The following is a 23,471-nucleotide window of genomic DNA, read 5'->3' as shown; positions in this document are numbered from 1 at the left end:
ATATAAGCCTTCTTGATTTAATCATTCTAATAATATTTGGACATGAAAACAAATAATGTACTTCTACATTATGTAACCTTCTCCACTCATATGTCTCCTTATCCCTTTCAGGCCCAAATATTTTCCTAAGGATCTTATTTTCAAATACTCTCAATTTATGTTCCTCTTTCAATGTAAGTGAGCAAGTTTATTTACTGTATTTAACTCCTATTTCTTGTAATTAACAAACGAATCTAATTACTATGATATTTTAAATATCTTATACTGTAGTTACTATATATTTTTCTATGAGTCTATTTTCAAAATAATATTATTTTAGTCTTTGATTTATATCTATATTGCTATTTTTTATTCAATTATCTAAGACAAACACATGTGTACACCATTTTACGTATGAAGATTGCACTTAGCTATTCAAGCAAGGGTAGGAAAGGTAGGATTTCTGAGAATTTGTTGCAGGATTTTGTTATCCAAATATAGATGAGAACTAAGACTTAAGCTGGGAGACGGTTTTGAGCCTTTTCATGAGAGTTGCATGTGAACTGTATGTAAATTTCGCACTATTGACTGTGAATGCTTCTAAGTTTTGCTGTTATTTTTCTTCAATCTGTGAGACTGTAGAGAGTTTTCTCTTTTCAAGTTGTGTTCTTATTGATTGTATTTGTATATGTTTCGGTGACTTAGCAGTTTTATGTTATGAGGCAGTTTGTTGTAGAATATTTTTACCTGATTGTTTTGAGATATTGAGTGGTTGCTGTTCTACTTGTAATTATCTTTTCTTTTCTTGTGTTGTGTATTTGACTATATTTTGCCCAAGTTCATAGTATTTAGAATAATTGTTATTGACTTGTAGACGTATAGAGTTCTCCTTGAAAAATCCTTTGTAAGATGCCATATACTTTAGTCTGAACATTATTCTTAGTGTTCACTTTTGAATCCTTAGTATTCTGGTAGTATTATTAATGTAGAGGTAAATTAATATGTAATATATGCACTTTCTGATAAATTATACTCACTTAGTTGTTTCAGCAGATATACTTTGCATGATGGTTTGTGCTGCTGATGCTAAGTTGCTCCTCTTATGTACTACGTATGATATAGCTTACTTGACTAATTGGAACTTTGTACTGAAAATAGGATTGGCTGTCTATCTCATTTCTATGTTGTCGAGTTTCTCCATAAGCAAACCATGTTTCTACTCCATCCTATGCCTTGGAAGGATCTAGATGTATTGTGTTTCCAGTTTTATGTATCTCTAAGGTTTCAGCTATGTAGTGCATTAACTGTGCTATGGGTGTGACTATTGATTTCTCTTTCTGGATTCTATGTTGGTTTCTGTTTGTTCTTCTTGTGCTTGAATTATCTGAGTTAGATTGTTTGTTTTTCTTTGTTTGTTTGTTTGACATTTTTTGTTTACTATTTGTAAAGGTTTAGTACCTGATATAGAATAAATCAAAGTCTAGTTAGAGTTATCCTGTAAGTGCATCTGGTACATGTAGTTACTTGTAAAAGCAAATATTGGGTGTATAAAAGATAGCATTCTTGTGAAACAGTAAAAAATCAACTTCATTTCCCGTAGAATTAGTTGTAAGTGCTTCTTGCAGGTTAGCAACGCTCTGGAGTGTGGTCCTCTGTAAGGTTCGTCTTGTGCTAAGTCCCTAGTTACAGCCTAAGCTTTTAACTTCAGTAAGTGTATTTTAGTCCTCGCAGACATATAGTGATCTTAGAGTAAAAACAAAAATTCGTATAATATAACAAATGCGAGTAACCCAGGTGTTCACGCACCAAAAATAATTCTTCAGTCACTCACAAAAGCCAGTAATACTTCAAAAGTACCACGAAAAGAGATATAAGGCTAAATAATTATTCTAGGATAGTAAGAAAGGTTTGGAAAGTGGACCTAGGCCACCAAAACCGTCTGTTAACTTCGTATTGTTATTATATTGTTAAATTGATATATTTAAGGGAAAAAACAATTTTAGTAAGCGTCTCGGTAAATGGGTATCAATCCTCATAGACACATAATAATTTTCGTTACAGTAAACGTTTGGCCTCGTATAAGGGCAAATAATCGAAATGTTTAACATTTCCTGTACTTAGCTAAAAATACAAATACATAAACAGCGTTACAGACATAAATATTAAGCAAGCTTTGATACTCTAGTGGCACATAATAAATATAAAATATCCTTAAAATACTCCGACAGATAGTTATGGGTTATCTGAGATCGAAATTTTCAAGCCCTCTCTCCAGCATAAATAGGCTCTAAAATTCACTAAGCCTCAATAATATTGGGTACCTGAGATAAAAAGCAGATGGAGAGTAGTGCTGATCGCATCATCTCCAAAATATATAGAGCCCCATTGCATATATTTAGAAAATTTTACCTAGTACAAGAGTAACGAAGTACTCAGCAAACTCTAAAATAAACAAACTTTCCTATGTAGCAGGCATAACTTGACCAAAATAAATACATATAGAAATACAAACCTAAAAATAGCATAGCAAAACATATGAAAACCGTAAACTATCAAATAACTTCTATCTAAAACTACTTTCTCTTCAGAGTTTTTGAAAAGATTTTAATAAAAAAGAACTCTAAGTTGAAAATTAGTAAATGTGGGATACCAAACGAAATAAATACAAAATAATACAAACACTTGTAAAATAAAAAGTAAAACTTAAGAAAACACCCTTTGTGCGTCCAAAATATAATAACAAATCTTGCCTGAATTGGTTAAATTGTTTTATTAGAGTAAAAATAGTTATAAACTTGTAAAATAAATTGACAAAACTTTACAAGACACACTTTGTGCGTCCAAATGTAATAAGAAACACGTTCGAATCGTGTTATTTGAGTAAAGATAAGGATAAGCTGAGAAAATATTTGACATAAAGTCAGAGTTTGCTAAAAAAGAACAACTTCAATATTATATTAAAAATCACACAGTAACAGAGTTTCACTAGTTAAACAAACATCCTGTTGGTTATAAACCAATAATCAACACCCCGTGATAAAAATAAATAGTGAAAATGTTATGTACATAAATTTGTAAAATAATTAGTTAAAAATTCTAAGTCTAAAATATAATAAAAAATGTTGCCTAAATAGATGAAATTGTGTTATTTGAGTAAAAATAGGTCTACACTTTAAAATAATAAGTTAAAACCTGAAGAAATATCTCTGCGACTCTAAAACATAATAAATATGTCTCCTGAATAGATGATATTGCGTTATTTTAGTAAAAGTAAGCATAAACTTGTAAAGTAATAACTTTAAAGTTGAAAAAATCTCTGTAAGTCGGAAACATCATAAAAATGTTTCCTGGATAGATTGAATTGCGTTATTTTGGTAAAAATAATAATAAACTTGTAAAATAATAAGTTAAAATTTGAAAGAATATCACTTTGAGTCTAAAACATAATAACAAATATTGGCTGAATAGATGAAATTGCGTTATTTTAGTAAAAATAAGCATAATATTGTAAAGTAATAAGTTTAAATTTGAAAAAATCTCTTTGAGTCAGAAACACCATAAAAATTATTCCTTGGATAGATTAAAGTGAATTATTTTGTTAAAAATAATAATAAACTTGTAAAATAATAAGTTAAAAGTTGAAAAAATATCACTTTGAGTCTAAAAGATAATAAAAAATATTGCCTGAATAGATGAAATTGTGTTATTTGAGTAAAAACACATAAAAAGTTGTAAAATATTTGACATATAATCAAAGTTTGGTAAAACATAAACTCAATATTATGTTAAGAACACGCAGTAACATAAATTTACTAACCAAATGAATAATCAAGGGGTACTAGGTTCGTTACCCTATGATGAAAGCAAATAGTGAAAACTTTATGCCCCGTCTCAGATAGCTCTCCCTTCTTCCTAGTACAGATAGAAAACCCTTACGCTTCGTTCTCCTTGTTGAAAGTAAAGTTCTCGCTCCAATCTAGTTTGGTATCCCAAAATTCTTTTATCTTGTGTTCTCGGTAACATTGGTGCTACTTTGAGATAAAGCTGTTCTGACATGCAAGTGCTCTAACCTAAAACCCGCACTATCTTGTGCCCTAGAGCAATCCTGAGCGGAATATTAATTGGCGGCTGAAACCGGTTCTACAAGCGATGCATAGTTTCAGGGATTTGACCTTGACCGCGCAGTCCCAGACATCCTTCCGTGTCTGGTTCAATCCCTCCCCTACCCAACGGCGTTGCATACCTCTCTCCTATTCTTGCGTTCTAGTTGACCTTGGAAAAACCGGTTCTGATTGGTCAAATGTTTTTTTCTCCTTGTTCTGGAGTTCTTACGTCATTTGACCTTGACCGCACATCCCCCTAATTCCTTTCTCGTCTACCTGTGCGGAGTTCACCGTCTTCTGTCTAGCGTGTTGACCGCCGTCATTCATAACATATACCATTCATTATTATTACATAGTACACTATAACCATATAACATTATTCCTTAGTACACTATAATTATTATCATTAAAAATCGGGGGTTCGAGTTTCGGGACCATAACTTCAAACATAATCAGACCTTTACCCCCCTTCATAGCGTTTCGTAAACCATAAACTCTTATTTTCAATATTATAAACATTAATATTATCGTTTCATACATTACATACTTTGAAGTAATGAATATAACATCATATGCATAGCGTTTAGTACCACTAATTACCTTCTATATACATATTTTTCATAAAACAAAACCCGATTGTTCATGGATGCAGCAAGACAAGTCCATCTGTCCCTATCTTGAGCAAGATCTATATACTCTATTCCATCCCTACCGATTTCCATTAGGACAATCTCAACGTTCTCCTCCATCTTCGTCTTGGCTTTCCTACAGGTCTCTTACCATCATGTTTCCCAACAAGAATCCTGTAAACTCCTCTTTCGTCTCCCATTCGTGCCACATGGCCTGCCCACCTAATTCTAATAATATCTGGACATGAATAAAAATTATGTAGTTTTAAATTATGTAACCTTCTCCACTCACCTGTCTCCTCATCCCTTTCAGGTCCAAAGATTTTCCTAAGGATCTTATTTTCAAATACTCTCAATTGATGTTCCTCTCTCAATGTAAGGGACCAAGTTTCCCACCCATATAATACTACAGGCAAAATTACTGTTTCTTAGATATTAAACGAGAAGACTAAAGTTTATGAAGAGAGAAGTAACATGCATTTCCTGAATTAAGCCTACTTTTTATTTCCTCTTTAATATAATTTTCATTTGTTAATATTACTCCGAAGTATTTGAATTTGGAAACTGCTTCAAACGAGTTGTTATCAATAATTATATCTTGATTATTACCTAACACTTGGTTTCGGCCTGTAAACATATATTTAATTTTCTTTTTGTTAACTTCCAAACCTATCTCTTTAGCAGTTTTGAAAAATATTTTAGCATTATTCTTAATTGTATTTATATCATCCCCTAATAAGTCTACATCATCTGCATATGCTAACAACGGAGTCACACCATTTATTTTTAGTCCTTCGTTAGTTTCTTTTACCTTCCTAACAGCATATTCTAAGACAAAATTAAAGAGCAATGATAATAATGCATCTCCTTGTTTTAACCCATCATGAATTGTAAATTTGTCAGACACGAATTTTACTTCAAACTAACGAACAAATATTTGAATTCTTCAGACATCTGTAAAATATTGATTATTAGCCCCTCGAATATTGTATGCCTCAGGCCCTGCAAACACCTGGGACGCATAATATAATAATAAAGTTACTATTTGAACCAGGGACGCTCACCCACCTGAGACCCGTTCTGCAGAAAAGAATGTGCTTGTGATTTTAAAACCGTATAGTTTAGTTGACAAGAATTTTGAGTTTATTACTCAATATACAGAATATTTACTGACATTTGCTACGAGACTCGGCGGCAAGCGACCCGGCGTCTGCGCTTGTATTATCTCTAGGCTGTAACTCTGTAGGAGTGGGGAAATAATGAAGAAAGAGCCTACATCGGTTCAGGATTTTTAATTACTGAAGATGGATATATTATAACCAATGAGCATGTCGAAGATGCAGATATAATTACTATTACTGAATATCCGGGGAGATGAGTACTTTTTTCGAAAAAACCGACGATAAACCCGGTTATTGATTAGGAGATAAAAAGTTCGCTCCTTTGCTTTTTCGGTGAACGGGTCCGCAACAGTCGCTAGAGTCGGCTATTAAAATTACAGTTTTCATATTGTGTACTAACCTTGACTACAGAATTGTTCAAAATGATGTCCCTCTGATGCAACACATTCCTGGCATCTCAGAAGGAAATTGGCATTTACACGTGCAAGTTCGTCTACTGTAATTCTACAATACTCTCTTTAAATCCAGTTACAAAAATTCACACGACTCGCATTATCTCTAGGCTGTAATTCATGCACTATTGTCCAGTGGCGTCTCGTGGCCTCAAATTTGGCCACATGAATTACAAAAAATAGGTACTTTTTTCTTCTAGAAAACAAAACTGGACTTACTTTTTTGAAAGAATTTAAAATGTAATGACAAATTACATGAATTACAAAAAAACGGGTATTTGTCTTCTTCTAAACTACAAAACTGGACTTATTTTTTTAAAGAATTTAAAATAAAATGACAATTCACATGATTACAAAAGAAACAGGTATTGTTGTGAAACATACCTTTCTACGAACGTTTAGTCCTGTTCTTCTGCTCAGCAAATTTTGTTATTACTTTTTCGTTGAATCCCTCTTTGTTTGAAATGTATTCTATCTCTATTGTAAGCAAGTGCCAAGGCATTTGGTCTGTCTTGTCCCATTGCATTTCTTAAGCAGGTTTTAATACGCTTCAATGTGCTGAAACATCGTTCAGATTCAGCTGTTGCCACTGGAGTTATTAAAACTATGTTTGTCATTTTTACTGTTTCTGAAAAGATACCCTCTAAATAATTTTAAATAAAAAATGAATGCAATGAAACTGATTGAGTTTATGTTTTTCAACTCTTCACTACAATAAAGAACACGAAGTTCCCTCTTAACTTTCCCTCTTCTATGAAGGAATAATAAATCTGGGAAGATGCCTCTGTTTAAAGATTGTTCTCTTTCATTATGTCCTCGTAGAGAAAGTTCATGTCGACACAGAATCGATAATTCTATTTAATATATGCCTATTTTTCCGGACAAATTCATTGTGTCTTGTAATTGACAGCCTATGTCCTTCATCAATTTGTGTTCGAACATCAACCCTGCCAAACTCACTCAAACATAGCGAATGAAAGCCACCACAACACTACAGAATACAGAACAACACGCGAGATCGAAAGCGACGCAAAGGAGCTAGCCCCGAATCAGCACTCAAATCCATTGCACTCTTCCCTCCTCTCTCTGCTAGCATGTGACCTTCACTGTAGCGTAGGTGGGTGTAGGCCACGCCTTCCTTTGCGACGTGCCCCGGAAAACGATAATTGACATCAATGCCGCTAGGAGCGCTTTCGTATCCATTGCAACAGACGATGAATTTACGTGGGTAAAAATCGCCTTTTAAAAGACTGTGTGATAGTTATGCGTTATGGTGATTTATAATTACGTGAATACGTCCGTTTTTCTTTAGGGGCTAAGCCCTGGAAGCCCCAAGGGACGAAACGCCACTGCTATTGTCACTCTGTAGGGCTTAAATGTAAGAATTTTAGCGGATCTAAATGCTGTGGTTTTTGAAACACTGGTTTCTTGTGAGAGGCGGCGGATAGATTTCCGAGGAGACTGTTCTAACCTTTGTCCTATCCATCGAGTTTTTCTTCAGTAAGTACACTTGGGTTTTTTTCCATTTTTATTCAGAACTGACCCTGTTACTCTAAACTTTTTTACGAGGTTTAATATAGTGGTCCTCTGTGGAACGGGAACACCAGAAAATTTCGTTGCAAAACATCGTCGCACTTCTCCACAATTCCTCTTTCCGAAGTAACACTCGACAAGATAAATCCTTTGTTGTAATATAAACTTTTGTGGTGTCATATTAAGCAACAATCTTCAACAAACGGACACGATACAACATTACTTCCGAGGGAGGATTATACTGGCGTCAGTCTGCAACGTCAACAGAAAGGGAAAGAGAGCGAAGGCAAAAAAGTAAAGTAAAGTGCTCCCCTGTGCTTAGCACCACGCCATGTAGGCGTATAGGGAGTGTTGGGGGTAACGCCCCACACTTTCTTGATCCGGTCATGAGTGGGGATGATGTGATCAGCACCACGCCCCTGACCGCCTTTACCCCCCAGGGTTTCCCCCAGGTACCCATGTTATTCGACGTTGGGTGGGCGCCGGGGCCGCTTCCATCGTTAGAAAAGTTCCCGGATTTGAACCGGCCGGGGATCAAACCCGGGACCTTGAGCATGGTAGTCAGACGCGTTACCGACTGAGCCACCGCGGCCACATAGCGAACGCAGGGAGAGCAAGAAAACAGACTGTAGCGTGCGACTGTCGCGGACCACGTTCACCGGGAAAGAGAAGCTCTGACGCAGGGGCCGCTTGCCGCCGAGTCTCGTAGCGAATGTCAGGGAATATTAGTAACTTCCTAATTGAATGGCTCGGGTGTAAAACATGGTAATTGACATTTTGGTCATTTCTGAGTTCATTAAGAAAAAAGGTTATTAGAAGCTATACTGTAGATAAATTGTTTTCGTTTTGTGTTTACCAATTTCAGAAGGCTTCACTGAGCCCAATGCAAATTATATGATATGGCAATTTCACTCAAAAAATTGAAGGATGGCATGTTTTACTTTGTAACTAAAAAAATTACCGAAATGTCATTTACCATGTTTTACACTCGAGCCCATATAAATCATTATTTACAAATATTGGATAAAGTGACGTAGAGGGGCTGGTTTGCTCCTTTGACGTTCAAAGTCGATAAATATTCAATTAATGTGGAGTATTAGTAACTTCACGTCAATTTTAAAAAATAAGAATGAAAGATGCGATTTCCAGGTGAACGAAGAATTGTAGTTGCCCGTAATCACAGCTAGCAACTCCAAGTGGAATGGCAGATAGGCTACAGAGAGCAATTCCGTTCCCTCAGAAAGGTCGTTCATCCGTCATTGATTTTTGCGATGACAAGAGGCACCTGTTTTCAAGGAACAAATTCTTTTAATAATATAAATGACAAACATAAGTTGGAAAAAACAAAATGGTATTTCCTTGTAACATTTCTTAGTGGGCTGAGTTAAGAGAAAATTAACAACATTCCACTCCCAGTCCGTCGCTGCTACATATTCAAGTGACGTATGTCAATATTAATAACAGATGTGGTAAGCAATTCACTTTTGCTGTATTGTAATCCAGCACTTTCCAACTTACCTTTTCGGCTAATTTTTCCGGGACGAACGACTTGATAATATTAATCACATTGGACATAGCAGGATTCACGTTCACGGCTACGATGTATTTTAATCTGTCAGGAAAGCATTCCTGTAAAAGGAAAAATTTTAAATACACAATATTGTCATTTCTTAGAAAATCATTTAGGCCAAGGATAATTTCAAACGTATTTAACATGTACCTTCACTTGTATTAAAAAAAGAAAACAGTTTTTCATTTGCTTTATAAATTAGTTTCTTTGGTAGTAGCAATCATAAGAAGAATATAATAATATAATTCAAGAATTATGTATAAACGTTTAATGAAGATGCTGCGGGTCCTACATCTACTGACAAAACTCTGCACACCTAGTCTTTGGAACTAAGATCATGAACCATTCAAATGTCACTTTTTATTCGGATCACTCAATCGCTATTGCCAAACTTTCAAGTGCTGCATATGACCTCTATCGGCAGAAAACCACTGAATATCACCAAATCACATAACTGCATATTTTGTCCCTGCGATACCTTATTACAATATCTTCTCTCCTGACACTGGCATGCCGGGAAAAAAATACTCCCATTTAACCATTATTTAATTTCTATAAATTCCGGTATGTAATAACTGGCAAACTTATGTACGCGTATTAAAAAAAATACACGGTTGAGCCTTTATAATGCAGAAATAAAAGTGTGATCGAATATCTACCCGAGTTTTCATGCTGTAAGCGATCAAAATTAGGGTTGTGTAACTTTTGAAATACTCCATAAACATTGCAGAATTCCCCCCGTATTCCAGTGAAAATAGATTTTAAACCAGACATTTGAAAAAAAAAGGCAGGCTGAAACCTCATGGGATATCTTGAATACCAGAATATCACCAAAATGCCGTGACGTGTTTTCCCCATCTTGATTGATTGATTGATTGATTTAATTTTTTTTGGGTGCGTCGGCACTTAAGGCCATTTTGCACCCTTCTATATATACGGGGAAATATCCCCTTATCTAAAATTCTGACTGAAAACTTTAAAAAGGGGTGTAAATAGCCCCTTGGGAAAAACTAAAAGTGCAAGGTTGTAAAAAGACCTGCACGAGACAAACACAACACATTAGAAAGTGAGAAGAAACAAACTAAAAACCTCCTTACAGACAGTGGAAGAGTCCAGCTCTTCGCAAGAAGCTAAAAACATTTGATAAAATACTGCTGTCATCACCCAAGAGTGGCAAACAGCCGGAAAGGTTAAAAGTCTGCCGGAGGTAAGCAAGATCGACACATTCAACGAGAATGTGTCGAATGCTTAAAATCACATTGCAAACACGATACAACGGAGGGTCCAGCCCTTGCAGCAGGTGGCCATGCGTTAGACGGCTGTGTCCTAGACGCATGCGGGTAAGAATAACTTCTTCTCGCCGAGAGGGACGGGACGAGAAACGCCAAGCACCTATGGTGGGCTTAACAGCGTGAAGCTTGTTCCCCGTTTCCGCATCCCACTCGGCCTGCCAAGTGTCAACAAGGCAACAACGGAACACATTCTGCAGGTCGCTAGCTGGCAAAAGGTGGACGAGAACGTCGCCATCTGCATCAGCAGACTTCGCGGCAGCATCAGCTGCTTCGTTCCCCTGGATGCTCACGTGGCTAGGGACCCAACAGAAGTGTACATCGGCACTGACAGATAAGGACACAATCCGTCTGAATATGCGTTGTGCTACCGGATGTCGGGAATACGGCGAATCCAGAGTATGCAACACGCTGGTCGAGTCACAGCACACAAGGACTTTCTTCAGACCATTGACGTCTGCAAAGTCCAGTGCCTTTAGAATTGCGTACAACTCTGCCGTATAGATGGAACAGGCAGGATGTAGCGAGTAACTGGAACTTTGAGAGTCTAGGACGAAGGCGCAACCAACTGATTCGACTGTCTTGGACCCATCCGTGTAAAACACATTAAAATTGGGGTGCTTCGCACGAAGTTCTATAAACCGTTGCTGGTATACAACCATTGGTGTTTCTGCCTTTGGAAGGGCAGTCAGAGAGAAATCGATAGAAGGTGCAGGAAACTCCCAGGTCGGGAGAGGCGGAATGAGTGGAGACACGCCAGGAAGATCACTGTCAACACCAAGTGCTGACAGGATCTCGTCTGCATGAACACCAAATGGTCTAGTCACACTAGGGTGGAGCCGATACCTTGCCAGCCTACTCTCGTCTGAGATAGTGTGAAATGAAGGATGTGAAGGCATCGAGCGAAGATGGAGGAAGTAGTTAACTACCAGCCGCTGTCTTCGCAGAGACATGGACGGCTCAGATGCCTCTACATACAAACTGGTGACTGGACTGGTACGAAAGGCACCAGTGCACACACGTATACCAGCATGGTGGACAGTGTCTAGGATGCGAAGTCTAGATGGACGGGCAGAAGAATACACAACACATCCATAATCTAGCTTCGACCTGATGAGTGCACGGTACAGCCGAAGCAATACCGTCCTATCAGCACCCCAAGCATCAGTTAAGTTTTTGGCCAGAACTCCCAAAAGAATGATCATATACTCTGTCCCGGATTTCTCTGAAGCGAGCGAATGGAAACAAGTCTCTGCGCAAGTAGTGACGCGAGATGGCTCCACCAATGAAGGATGATAGGGAATGGGATTGCGTGGAAGGGAGAAAGCGACTGCGGTTACCAACATTTGCAGCAGCATGTACTACTTCGCTCTGCCCACTCGATTTCCCCCCTTCTCTGCCGCCATGCGCGGCCTCGCTCCAGATGGCCGGAACAGAGTTTACATATTTCACCTTTTAACTCTGGATATACGAAGCTGAAAAGTACCTTAGCAATACAAATGGGGCACATTAGATATCGCATCGACTTTTTCCTTTGTATTATTAGTTTGAAACATGTAATCAGCGTAGAATAAATGAAACATTAAAAAATCATCAATTTTTGTTATTTGAATGATTTTTTATGTAAATTGATTTCTTCTTTATTTTAAAATTGATTTTTCTGGTAAACTACCCTGTAAAATATGAACAGTTTGATTAAGGCAAAAAAAATATTTAAATATACACTTTTCTGTTTCTGATACTGTATATATTATGGAAATATTTGTTAAGTGTGTTAACGAAACGAAAATAATTTCAGTAACTTTTATTCGAGTGAAAATAAAACATTCTGGATTTACAAAATAATTGTACCTTGATATATTTTTATAGTCTTTATATCTGAATTTTGGATTTATTAACGATAAAATGTTTGCTGTTTTTGCCTACAGAAATTATTGAGTTTTTAATCAAGAGAAATTTAAGTGTGTTTGCAGTTTACATATTACGTTTCTCTTCGTATGAGCTTCACCCCATCAGTACAATATTTTGTCTTCTTTCTTTTCCTTTCTTAGAGCCTAATAAACATCATTAATTGATTATGAGATTAATGAACTTTCACCAAAAGTTGTTCTGATAGCTACAAAATCCTTATGTACATTATTATATAAATTATTTCTTTATAGTGATTTAAATCGCGATTTAAACCAATCTGATTTAAATCAGTCTGCGTTTGTGTGAGAAATATGTAAATCAAAACCCTTATCTAGAACAACAGACATTCCAATTCAAACCTCATGTAATACCTAGAACGAAATCACATGATAGGGTACATAATTTTCCCCTTTAATAATTAGAGGGTTACAAATGTCTTATTTATATTACGTAGACGATCTTCATTTATTTCTGTAATTGTTCTCTTAATTTCTGAATGAATATTTAAAATATTTTAATTGAAGGGGTTAACACCAAAGGATCTGTCCCGTTCTCCGATGAATCGTGATATTTATTGATACTGATGTTGGCCACTGCTGCCTTCTGGTGTATTTTGTGAAAATTACAAGGCTGTGGGATACGTACGTGTAGAATAGCCTCTGGATGCCTGAGTACAAGAAGAGTGCAGTTATTGTTCTCCATTTTTAAATAATGTTACATATGTGTTGTGTTAAGCCCTTCAATTTATGATGAAAAATTAATATTCAATTGAGAATAGTATTTTGTAGATAATACATACTCAAAACGTTCAAAGAAATGTTGTTGGAAATGTTATAACCTATATAGTGACATTTGATAATAAGTAATCTTGTCCGACATTGTAGTAATTTACATGTTAATAATGGCTAACGTAAAGTAAAAAATCATATTAGAATTTTTCCAAATGTTTACACATAATGAGTGGTTATAACACTCTCAAATACTTACATATAACAACGTTAGAATCTTTTTCACTTGGCCTAAAGGAACTCGCACGGAATGCCCCACAGTGAAATTGGATGCGTCGCACACAACAATGAAACCCCTTCGAAAACTGTCCGCTTCGTACAGCAAGTCCAGCCCCATGGCAGTGTTCTTGCACATGGTGTCGAAACTAAAGTCTGCTGGATCCTTAGTGAAAGTCTTGAAGATCACTCGATAGCCGTCAGGCGTCAATTGTGGCAGCGGCATCGAACACCTGGAAAGCAACAATTTTACCTTCTGAAAATCTTGAAACACTCCTCAACATCTTTTGAGTGAAATGCATATGGCCCCTGGAATCCCAAAGCAATTTTGATCCCTGCTGGCGATGAATTGGCTCCTTCCTTTAAAACTGTAGAACTAATTACAGAAAGTTAGACATTCAGATCAGTGGAACAAACAATGTAATCAAGAGATCGCGGGTTGGAGACCCGGTAGAGGCGCATGGCACGGTGGTTCGGATCCCACTTTAAAATGTGGGTACTGTCTCGATGACCTGTCCTTTCTGGTCATCAAGTGGACTTAAAACAACAATTCGACAATTCGAAATTCAAATTCAATTTTTAAAGAATGCCTATGAACTAATTCTCCCAAGAGACTTACCAAGTGCTAATAAATAATGAAATATACGTATTTGTTGCATAATAGATGGTTATATATTTTCTTTGAACTTGTTGGAAGCCAAGGATTATATTCAGATCATACGACTTTGAAGGACATTATGCACAGCACTACTTATGATAATATGCATGCAATATTCATGACTAACTTTACTTTTCGTCAACTGGATGTGACATTCTATATTTTTATTCAAAACTAGTCCATTCTTTATCTATTTGACACTAATTTATTTGTCAGGCCAGTTGTTTTTAAACAAATTAACACCTAAGTAGCTAATGAACACGTGCTGTTATACCGTCTTTCTCTCTATTCAAGTAATAATAAGAATACATGATTGATTAATTTACATAATTTAATCAATATTATTTTAATTAAATTGTAATGTAATTATTTTGATTTAATCATCTATATTATTGTCAGTATCTATTATTATTAGTAATAGTATTATATTATTCTATTATTATTTCTGAGACAGTTTGGTCGGGACCCTCGATACGTAACTTATTCCCTTCGACATTAACCAATGGAAATATATACAATATATTTGCACCAAAAATTATAGCTTGTTATTGTTGGTTATTAGAAGCAGTGTCTGTTTACAATTTTATAGATGTTCTTCTTCTTTCATCGATTGTGCGTTAATTTTACGTCGCTCTTCCACTTGTTTACGTTAATTACAACGACGAAGGTGTTAAAAGGATTGATTAACGACGGTCCTTTCTGAGATGACGAAGTCTCTTCTATCTGTGACGAGTGAGAGGAGGAGGAGAAGTTGCTGCTTTGAACAAACAGTTTAAAGCGGGATCCGGAACATTACGTTCCTCCGCCAGACGTCGTCAGTGGCTTAGCCTGTAATTACAAGTTAATCTAGCACTACTCTCCGCCTTGTAATCAAGGGGTCCCGGGTTCGATACCAGGTGGAGGCAGATAGTGGTTAGGATCCCACTTTAAACTCTAGGTCCAGTCCCAATTAGCCTTACTGTGCATAAAGTGGACTTAAAACACCAACTTAATCAATCAAAAAATACTACTGTCACCATTAGCGTACGTAGGATCTTTTCGGAGGCATTGGAATTGTAATGATAGATATTAGCTACATTCAGTTAACTCTTTGATTCTTCTGTTTCTTTTTTTTACGTTTGTCGCTGCGTTCCTTGGTTATAAAAGTTCTTGAAAGATGAAAATCGTAATCGGGGTCGTTCTAAGATGGGTTTTCATTTACCACTTTAATTGTCCCGAATTATTTACTGCTTTCATTCGAAATTTTGATTTTCTCAAAATTTCTGGAGGGGCTCTAGCCCCATCAGATCCCCCTTTTCGCCAGTAGTCACTGTCGCCAACTTCTAAAAGTAAAAGTAAAGTGCTCCCCTTTTCTTTGCACCACGCCATGAAGGCATATAGGGGGTGTGGAGTTAGGACCCGACACAGCCGAAGGTGGGGGTGATCTTAAAACAATTATTTTAATGTTAGTGTACTGGCTGAACTGTTTTTTTTTTTCTTTGTCATATGCATATATTTTATGTATTACATAACTTCTACACTACGAATGATAATTTCTTGGTAAGGTAATATCTTTCAAATTACTCGGGAGAATACGTATTTGGCTTGTTTCTGATGAGCTGCAGACGGTACTGAAGTTCAAATACTCTAATTTGAAGTCCGCCCGTGACGCAAAATATAAGGAAAATAGCATTTATTTTTTTAAACTTATTTCCTGAATATTTCGCTTTCGATTACTGTTCGTTTCAAATTTTTGAATGTAATTATAACGATTATAAACACAGTCAAAAAACTTTTGCATCACAACGAAAAATGACAAAACATGTATGAAACACAAGGTTTATTGGCAATGTCAGTGGGAATACAAAAGAAAAGATGAAGAACAAGACATGTTGAATGAGAAGGGAACAAAAAACGTACAATTTTCTCAGAAATGTGTTTAAAACGAAAATGGCACAATTCATGATGGAAGTGAAAAAACAAAGAACTGCCACAAGAAGACTGTTCGTCATAGCGGATCCACCAGAAACATTGTCTACCACCTGGTGTGTCCTCCCCTGGCTGCAAGAAGGTATTGAACACGCTGTGGGGTACTGAGGATGAGACGATCAAGGTGATCTTGCGGTAAGCGATCCCATTCGTCCTGTGCCGCAAGAAGAACTTCACGAAGATTGGTGGGAGCCACAGGACGGTTTGCAATTGCATTTTTGAGCATTGACCATGCATCTTAGATGCAATTCATGTCGGGACTTTGCGCTGGCCAGAGCATGCGACGGATATTCGCTGCCTGCAGATAATTGTGCACCATCTGCGCGCGGTGTGGACGGGCATTGTCATCCACCAAGACAAATTCGTCAACAATTTCCTGATGAAATGGTTCCACAGTCATCTGGAGAATGCCCCTGACATAACGAACAGCTGTTTGTGTCCCTCTAATTGGAATTAGGGGCGTTCGACATCTGAGCATGATCCCAGCCCACACCATGATTCCTCCTTCTTGGAAGCCGCCACTGCAGTCCAGGGCCTCGCCACACCCGTCATCTTCGTGAATCTGGCCTTAGACATAACCTACATTCATCGGTGAAGAGCACATGAGCCCAATGACCGGGTCCCCAATTTCGATGTGCACGGGCCCAATGCACACGGTCACCGGAGAGGTCTTGTGGAACGTAAAGCACTTTCTCGGAGTCTGTTACGGACAGTTTGGTTTAACACACGCACACCAGAGGCTGCCTGGAGGGCAGTCCTTGCCGTCATGGTATTCTGTCGCCGAGCTGAGAGTCGTACATATTGGTCTTGTGCTGGTGTTGTGATCCGTGGACGACCTGTCCGTTGACGATCTGCTACTGTTCCTGTGTCTGTATACCGCTTCCAGGTCCTACAGACATCGCTTTGCGCCACTCCAACAGCCCTAGCTACAGCCAGTTTTCAGTAGCGTGATGACCCTGGCCCGATCAAACTGCGCTATCGTACGCCTAGGCATGCCTTGCACACAGCTAAACTCGCTCGCCTTTGCTAACTGGACACAAGGAACACCTAACTAACCTTCGCAGACTAACGTGGTGCTACGCTCGAACACACGCATGCGCTTGCGGACTCCGGTAGTCGTCTGTGGTGATCGGTATTGCACGTCGACCGCGTTACTTTGCACAATGAGCTCTGCTTCATTATTTCTTGTCTGCTTCGGCATGTTGCGGACGCTATTTTCATCACTTCTCGGGTGATGCAAAACTTTTTTGACTGTGTTTATCAAATACAGTGCACTATTTTTAATTCGATCTCCAAGGGAGCACGAAAAAGTTCTAATTATTCAAAATTCGAATTAACAAAAACATGTATCTTTAAGGATGGTTTCAAGGGGAATAAACTTCTGTTCGAATTAAAAAGAATCCACGGAGGGTGTAGTTTGCTGGGTTCCTTCCTGGATGCTCTGTAGTTGTGGACGCAGACAAGGGTTTGGGGGACTCCCGGTATGTAGGACACAATCTTTGCAATGGCTGGTTTACGTGTAAAAGTACAGTGTACATCGTTTCAAAGCTACGCTTGCATGTCGTCTCTTTTCCAGTCAATCCTAAAATGTTATACATCAAATTTAAAGTTTTTTTTAATGGCCTTTTGCTGAATATTATTTTCGCTAATGTATGACGTGTAAGTCTTTCTTTACCTTACAGCTTTCGGGGGGGAAAGGCCGTTCAGTTAACTCTTCGATTCTTCTGTTTCGCCTTTCTGCGTTTGTCGCTATTGAAATTGAACGTCAGAGGTCGATACGTGTCAGATCCTCTTTCCCTCGCTTTGCAACCGCGAGCAAACTCGTTCTGTCTACCTGAGGAACGCGTTCTTCTGCCGATGTACTCGAACTGTAGCGGAAAGACCGAAGTGGCCAAGCAGTTGAATTGGTTTCATGGCAGGAACTAAGCAGTTGACTTCTTTCTCAACAAGAACATGAGTGGTACGTAAATTGACTTTATTTATAGTGTGCTTAGTGCATCAAAGAGTAAATGCGAACTCGGTAATTGCCAGTGGCGTAGAGGGGTGTGTAGGAATCCCGCAACGTTCTCTCTGTGCTTGTGAAATTTTATAATTCCAGAAATTCAACAGATAGTGTAGTTTCTTAAAAAAAATCGATTTACGAAACAGAAGTGGGTGAGTTCGAAGTTCTTTGAGGTGAGCAGTAAATTGAAAGACCGATGTTTATTTTTCTTGTCGGTGAACTTAGAACTGAGACAATTGACAGTACACATAATTCACGACTCTTTCATTATTTTTTTAAACTGTTCGAGTGCGTTCTCAGTAACATACCATAAGACGATGTATCCGATGAGCAGGGCCGTACTGGCTCGGCCACAGGGACCCCGGTAGCTTGACATGTGGGTCCCATCTGAAACTGTGTATTAAATTAACTTATTTTTGGTAAAATTCATCAATAAGAGAATCCATCATCTACACCGTTGTCCTAAACTTAAACGAGTTTAAATCGTCTACAGATATCTAGTAGGAAGATTCAGTTTCACAGTTAGCCAGCCCTTAATGCTAGACAAAAAAAACAATTTTTAACTGTTAAACACTTCTAAAGGGCCCAAAAACTTAGCAGGAAGTGAAATCGAGGGGGCAAGGGCTGCATGAAGCGTCTCCCTTCCTACAAGAAAATCATGATTGCGCCACTGAGTTGAGTAATAGAATGTACTCGTGGGCGCGGTGGCTCAGTCGGTAACGTGTCTGACTACCATACTCAAGGTCCCGGTTCGATCACCGGCCGGTTAAAATCCGGGAACTTTTCTAACGATGGAAGCGGCCCCAGCGCCCACCCAGCGTCGAATAACATTGGGTACCTGGGGGAAACCCTGGGGGGGGGGGGGGTAAAGGCGGTCAGGGGCGTGATGCTGATCACATCACCCCTACTCACGACCGGATCAAGAAAGTGTGGGGCGTTACCCCCACACCCCCTATACGCCTTCATGGCGTGGTGCTAAGCACAGGGGAGCACTTTACCTTTTTTTAACTCGTATTTTCATTTTCTCAGAGAATACCGACTAGGTACTAGTTACTATTCGGACAGATTTCTTCATTTCTACAGAAGAAACTGCTTACCGTAATAAGTTCCTGTAGTATTGCCTAACATCGGGAAGGTGTTTTGTGCGATGTGGGAATTTACGATAAGGGAAATTCATGTTCATTGTTGAAAATTAAGGTATGACTTGAGATGACCGCACCCCTCTCCGATTTTCTTCATATTTGACATACTCACTAATTGTCGGTCACGTCTAGAAATTGCGAACCATTGATGCTAGCCCCACAAACCATTGGCGCTAGCCCCACGAACCATTAGCGCGTGGTTAGGTTAGTTCGGTTGTTAGGCAAACATAGTTAAAATTTGGTGTCGTGGTAGTATCTAACTAACTAACTAACTCCCTAGCTTTCTTAAACCCGAAGTTTCATGGCTGCAGCAACACAGGCCTTCCATCTTTCCCTATCTTGAGCAAGATCTATATACTCTTTTCCATCCCTACCGATTTCTCTTAGGTCCATCTCAACGTTGTCCCTCCATCTCTGTCTTGGCCTTCCTACAGGTCTCTTACCATCAGGTTTCCCAACAAGAATCCTGTACACTCCTCTTTCCTCTCCCATTCGTGCCACATGACCTGCCCACCTAAGTCTTCTTGATTTAATTATTCTAATAATATCTGGACATGAATACAAATTATGTAGTTCTAAATTATGTAACCTTCTCCACTCACCTGTCTCCTCATCTCTTTTAGGTCCAAAGATTTTCCTAAGGATCTTATTTTTAAATACCCTCAATTTCTGTTCCTCTTTCAATGTAAGGGACCAAGTTTCACATCCATATAACACTACAGGCAAAATTACTGTTTTGTATATTTTAACTTTTAGTTTCTTAGATATTAAACGAGAAGACAAAAGTTTATGAAGAGAGTAGTAACATGCATTTCCTGAATTAAGCCTACTTTTTATTTCCTCTTTAATATAATTTTCATTTGTTAATATTACTCCTAAGTATTTGAATTTGGAGACTGGTTCAAACGAGTTGTTATCAATAATTAGATTTTGATTATTACATAACACTTGGTTTCGGCCTGTAACCATATATTTAGTTTTCTCTTTGTTTACTTCCAAACCTATCTCTTTAGCAGTTTTGAAAAATATTTTAGCATTACTCTTAATTGTATTCACGTCATCGACCAGTAAGTCTACATCATCTGCATATGCTAACAACTGAGTCACACCATTTAATTTTAGTCCTTCTTTAGTCTCTTTTACCTTCCTAACAGCATATTCCAGGGCAAAATTAAAGAGCAATGGAGATAATGCATCTCCTTGTTTTAACCCATCATGAATTGTAAATTTGTCAGACATATTATTACCCACACGAATTTTACTTTCTGTTTCACTGGTGCATATTTTTATCATACTAACAAGCTTCTTAGGTATTCCAAACTCTACTAATATATTATATAATTTATCTCTTTTCACCGAATCATATGCTTTTTTGAAATCAATGAATAGCTGATGGACATTTTGATTATATTCCCACTTTTTTTCAAGTGTCTGTCTGATGTGAAAAATGTGATCTGTAGTTGATCTGTTACGTTTAAATCCACATTGATAATCACCTATAATTTCATTAGCATATGGGGTTAGTCTTGTTAAAAGAATGTTAGACAATATTTTGTACGTTGTTGAGAGTAGAGAAATTCCACGGTAATTATTGCAGTTCATTTTATCACATTTTTTAAACACTGGAACAATTATGGATTGTTTCCACTTTTGAGGGATTTCTTCTTTATTCCATATTAAACAAATTAATTTATGAATTTTACATATTAATGAATTTCCACCATATTTAATTAACTCAGCAAGTATTAAATCAATGCCAGGTGCTTTGTTATTCTTTAGCCTTTTAATAGCATCTTTAACTTCAGTCAAGTTAGGTTCTGGAACTAAAGGATCTGCTGTGTGGACTTCATTTACTTCTGATTTATCTCCTATATGAACATTTAAAAGGTCATTAAAGTAGTTCTTCCATCTATTTAGAATATCATTTGGGTCAGCTAGAAGATCACCATCTTTATCTTTTATCAAGTTTACTTTAGGTTGCCACCCCTTTCTAAACTCATTTACACCTTTATATAAATCTCTGATATTTTTATTTTTGCTGTTTGTTTCAATTTCGTTAATTTTGCTTTTCAAGTAATCTCTTTTTTTACTTCTAAACGTGCGGTTAACTTCTCGCTTTATTCTATTATAATTGTTTAGATTTGTATCATCAGAGTTATTTAACCACCTAAGTCTAGCCTGATTTCTTATTTCTATTAGATTATGACATTCATTATCAAACCATGGCTTACTTTTTCTCGGTTTATGGTATCCTATACTTTCTTTAGCTGCTGATTCTATTGCATTACGTATGTGCTCCCAATTCTTATTTACATCTGTTTCATTTATATTTTCATTATCATTTAAATCCTGCAAAACATCAAATCTATTTGACAGTTTAATTTGGTAATCTTTCTTAATTCTTTCATCAGTAAAATTTCCTGTATCAAATTTTAGAACTTTTAGATTTTGTTGCTTATGATTTATCACTGAGAGTCTTTCTTTTAATTTAGAAATTACTAAATAATGGTCACCGGCACAGTCAGCACCTCTATGTGTACGAACGTCAATTATACTTGTATGTCTTCTCTTATCAATGAGAATATGATCTATCTGATTATGAGTTTTACCATCTGGAGAAGACCAGGTATATTTATGGATATTTTTATGTTTAAAAGTGGTACTTTTCACAATTAAATTCTTTGAGGTTGCAAAAGTAATCAATCTTATACCATTATCATTACTTAATTCATGAAGACTTTCTTTACCAATCGTGGGTTTAAATGTCTCTTCTTTGCCAATCTGTGCATTACAGTCACCTAAAAGAATTTTCATATCATACTGAGAAAATTTATCAAAGACCTGTTCTAACTCTGTATAAAAATCATCTTTAGTATTATCATCTTTATCTTCCGTTGGTGCATGTATGTTTATTAAAATAATTTTACACCACCTACCCTGTAAAACTGCATATGATATCCTATCATTAATAAATTCTACTGTTTTAAGAGCCGAGATAATTCTATTATTTATGAAAAAGCCTGTTCCAAAATTATGATTTTCAGTACCACCATAGAAAAAAGTATAATTTTTAGTTTTACAATTCCCTTCTCCTGGCCACCTAACTTCCTGGACAGCTACTACATCTAATTTATACTTAACTATCTCATTAACTGTACACTGAAATGCCCCAGGCCGGTAAAGGCTCAGAACATTCCAGGTGCCTAATTTAATATCCTTATTCCTAACGTAGATCTTATCCTTAGTCCAGGGACCTCCCAAAGTAGTCCCCACCCGGAGATCCGAACGGGGGACTATTTTACCTCCGGAATATTTTACCTTGGGAACATCCATGGCCTTATATTGCTGATTCTTGACATGGCTTTTTACAGTGCAGAGTTGTCAGCTCTACGCCTAACCCCCAATATGAATGGAGGAACTACTTACTACACAAGACAAACACAAACACATGTTATACATGCATAAATATGATATAGCTACTTACAAGTCTTAAGAACTCATTTGCTTCCAGCTTTGCGAGGAGATCTGGAAAATAGTCACCACATTCTTCATGAATCGTGGTAGTATCAGGAATAAATATATTTGGTTGTGAAACAAAAAATTTCGCGAAAATTGACAGTTTCCATTCCGAAAACTAACGCCTTATTTTCGCTTATTTTGCAATTTCTAGACGTTTCCGACAAATTTTAACTTCAGATTCGTGATTAGGAGTCCTCAGTTACTGAGTATGCCAAATATGAAGAAAATCGGAGAGGGGTCCGGTCATCTCAAGTCGTTCCAAAATTAATTCTCCGACGAGCAATAGCCTTTGCGCGTACACTTTCGTACATCATCACGCGTCGTGATTGTGTTTTGTTCATGTTCATTGGGTGTCCAGTGTTTCGAACTGTCTGTGTTTGCAACGAAAGTTAGAAACATGACGTGTCGTGGATGCGTGGTGAAATTCGTACCGGGTGTGGAAGATCCAGTGGATTTTTTAATTTAATTGAACATGGGATCGTGAAGAAAGGAAAGGAATGTCGAAAATGTAAGCTACTCGTTAGAAGGAATGGGCTGTGGGTATATGCCTAATATGATGTGTCGTGGATGCGTGGTGAAATTCAGGTAAGT

At 37.3% G+C, this 23,471-nt stretch overlaps 1 protein-coding gene across 1 annotated transcript in view; it reads right to left on the bottom strand.

The window, feature by feature from the left end:
* LOC145979530 (alpha-tocopherol transfer protein-like) overlaps positions 1 to 23,471 on the bottom strand; it is a 47,155-nt gene that overhangs the window by 8,379 nt on the left and 15,305 nt on the right. The window contains exons 4-5 of the mRNA XM_083112480.1: positions 13,575 to 13,824; positions 9,336 to 9,446 (exon numbers count right to left, since the gene is read on the bottom strand). Of these exons, the coding sequence (XP_082968606.1) occupies positions 9,336 to 9,446; positions 13,575 to 13,824 (361 nt within the window). The remainder of the gene's footprint in view (positions 1 to 9,335; positions 9,447 to 13,574; positions 13,825 to 23,471) is intronic.

The sequence above is a fragment of the Lepisma saccharinum genome, chromosome 26 (assembly GCF_977018435.1).
Source record: "Lepisma saccharinum chromosome 26, izLepSacc3.1, whole genome shotgun sequence".
In the NCBI taxonomy this organism is placed as follows: Eukaryota; Metazoa; Arthropoda; class Insecta; order Zygentoma; family Lepismatidae; genus Lepisma; species Lepisma saccharinum.
This window is presented reverse-complemented; position numbering and strand designations above follow the sequence as displayed.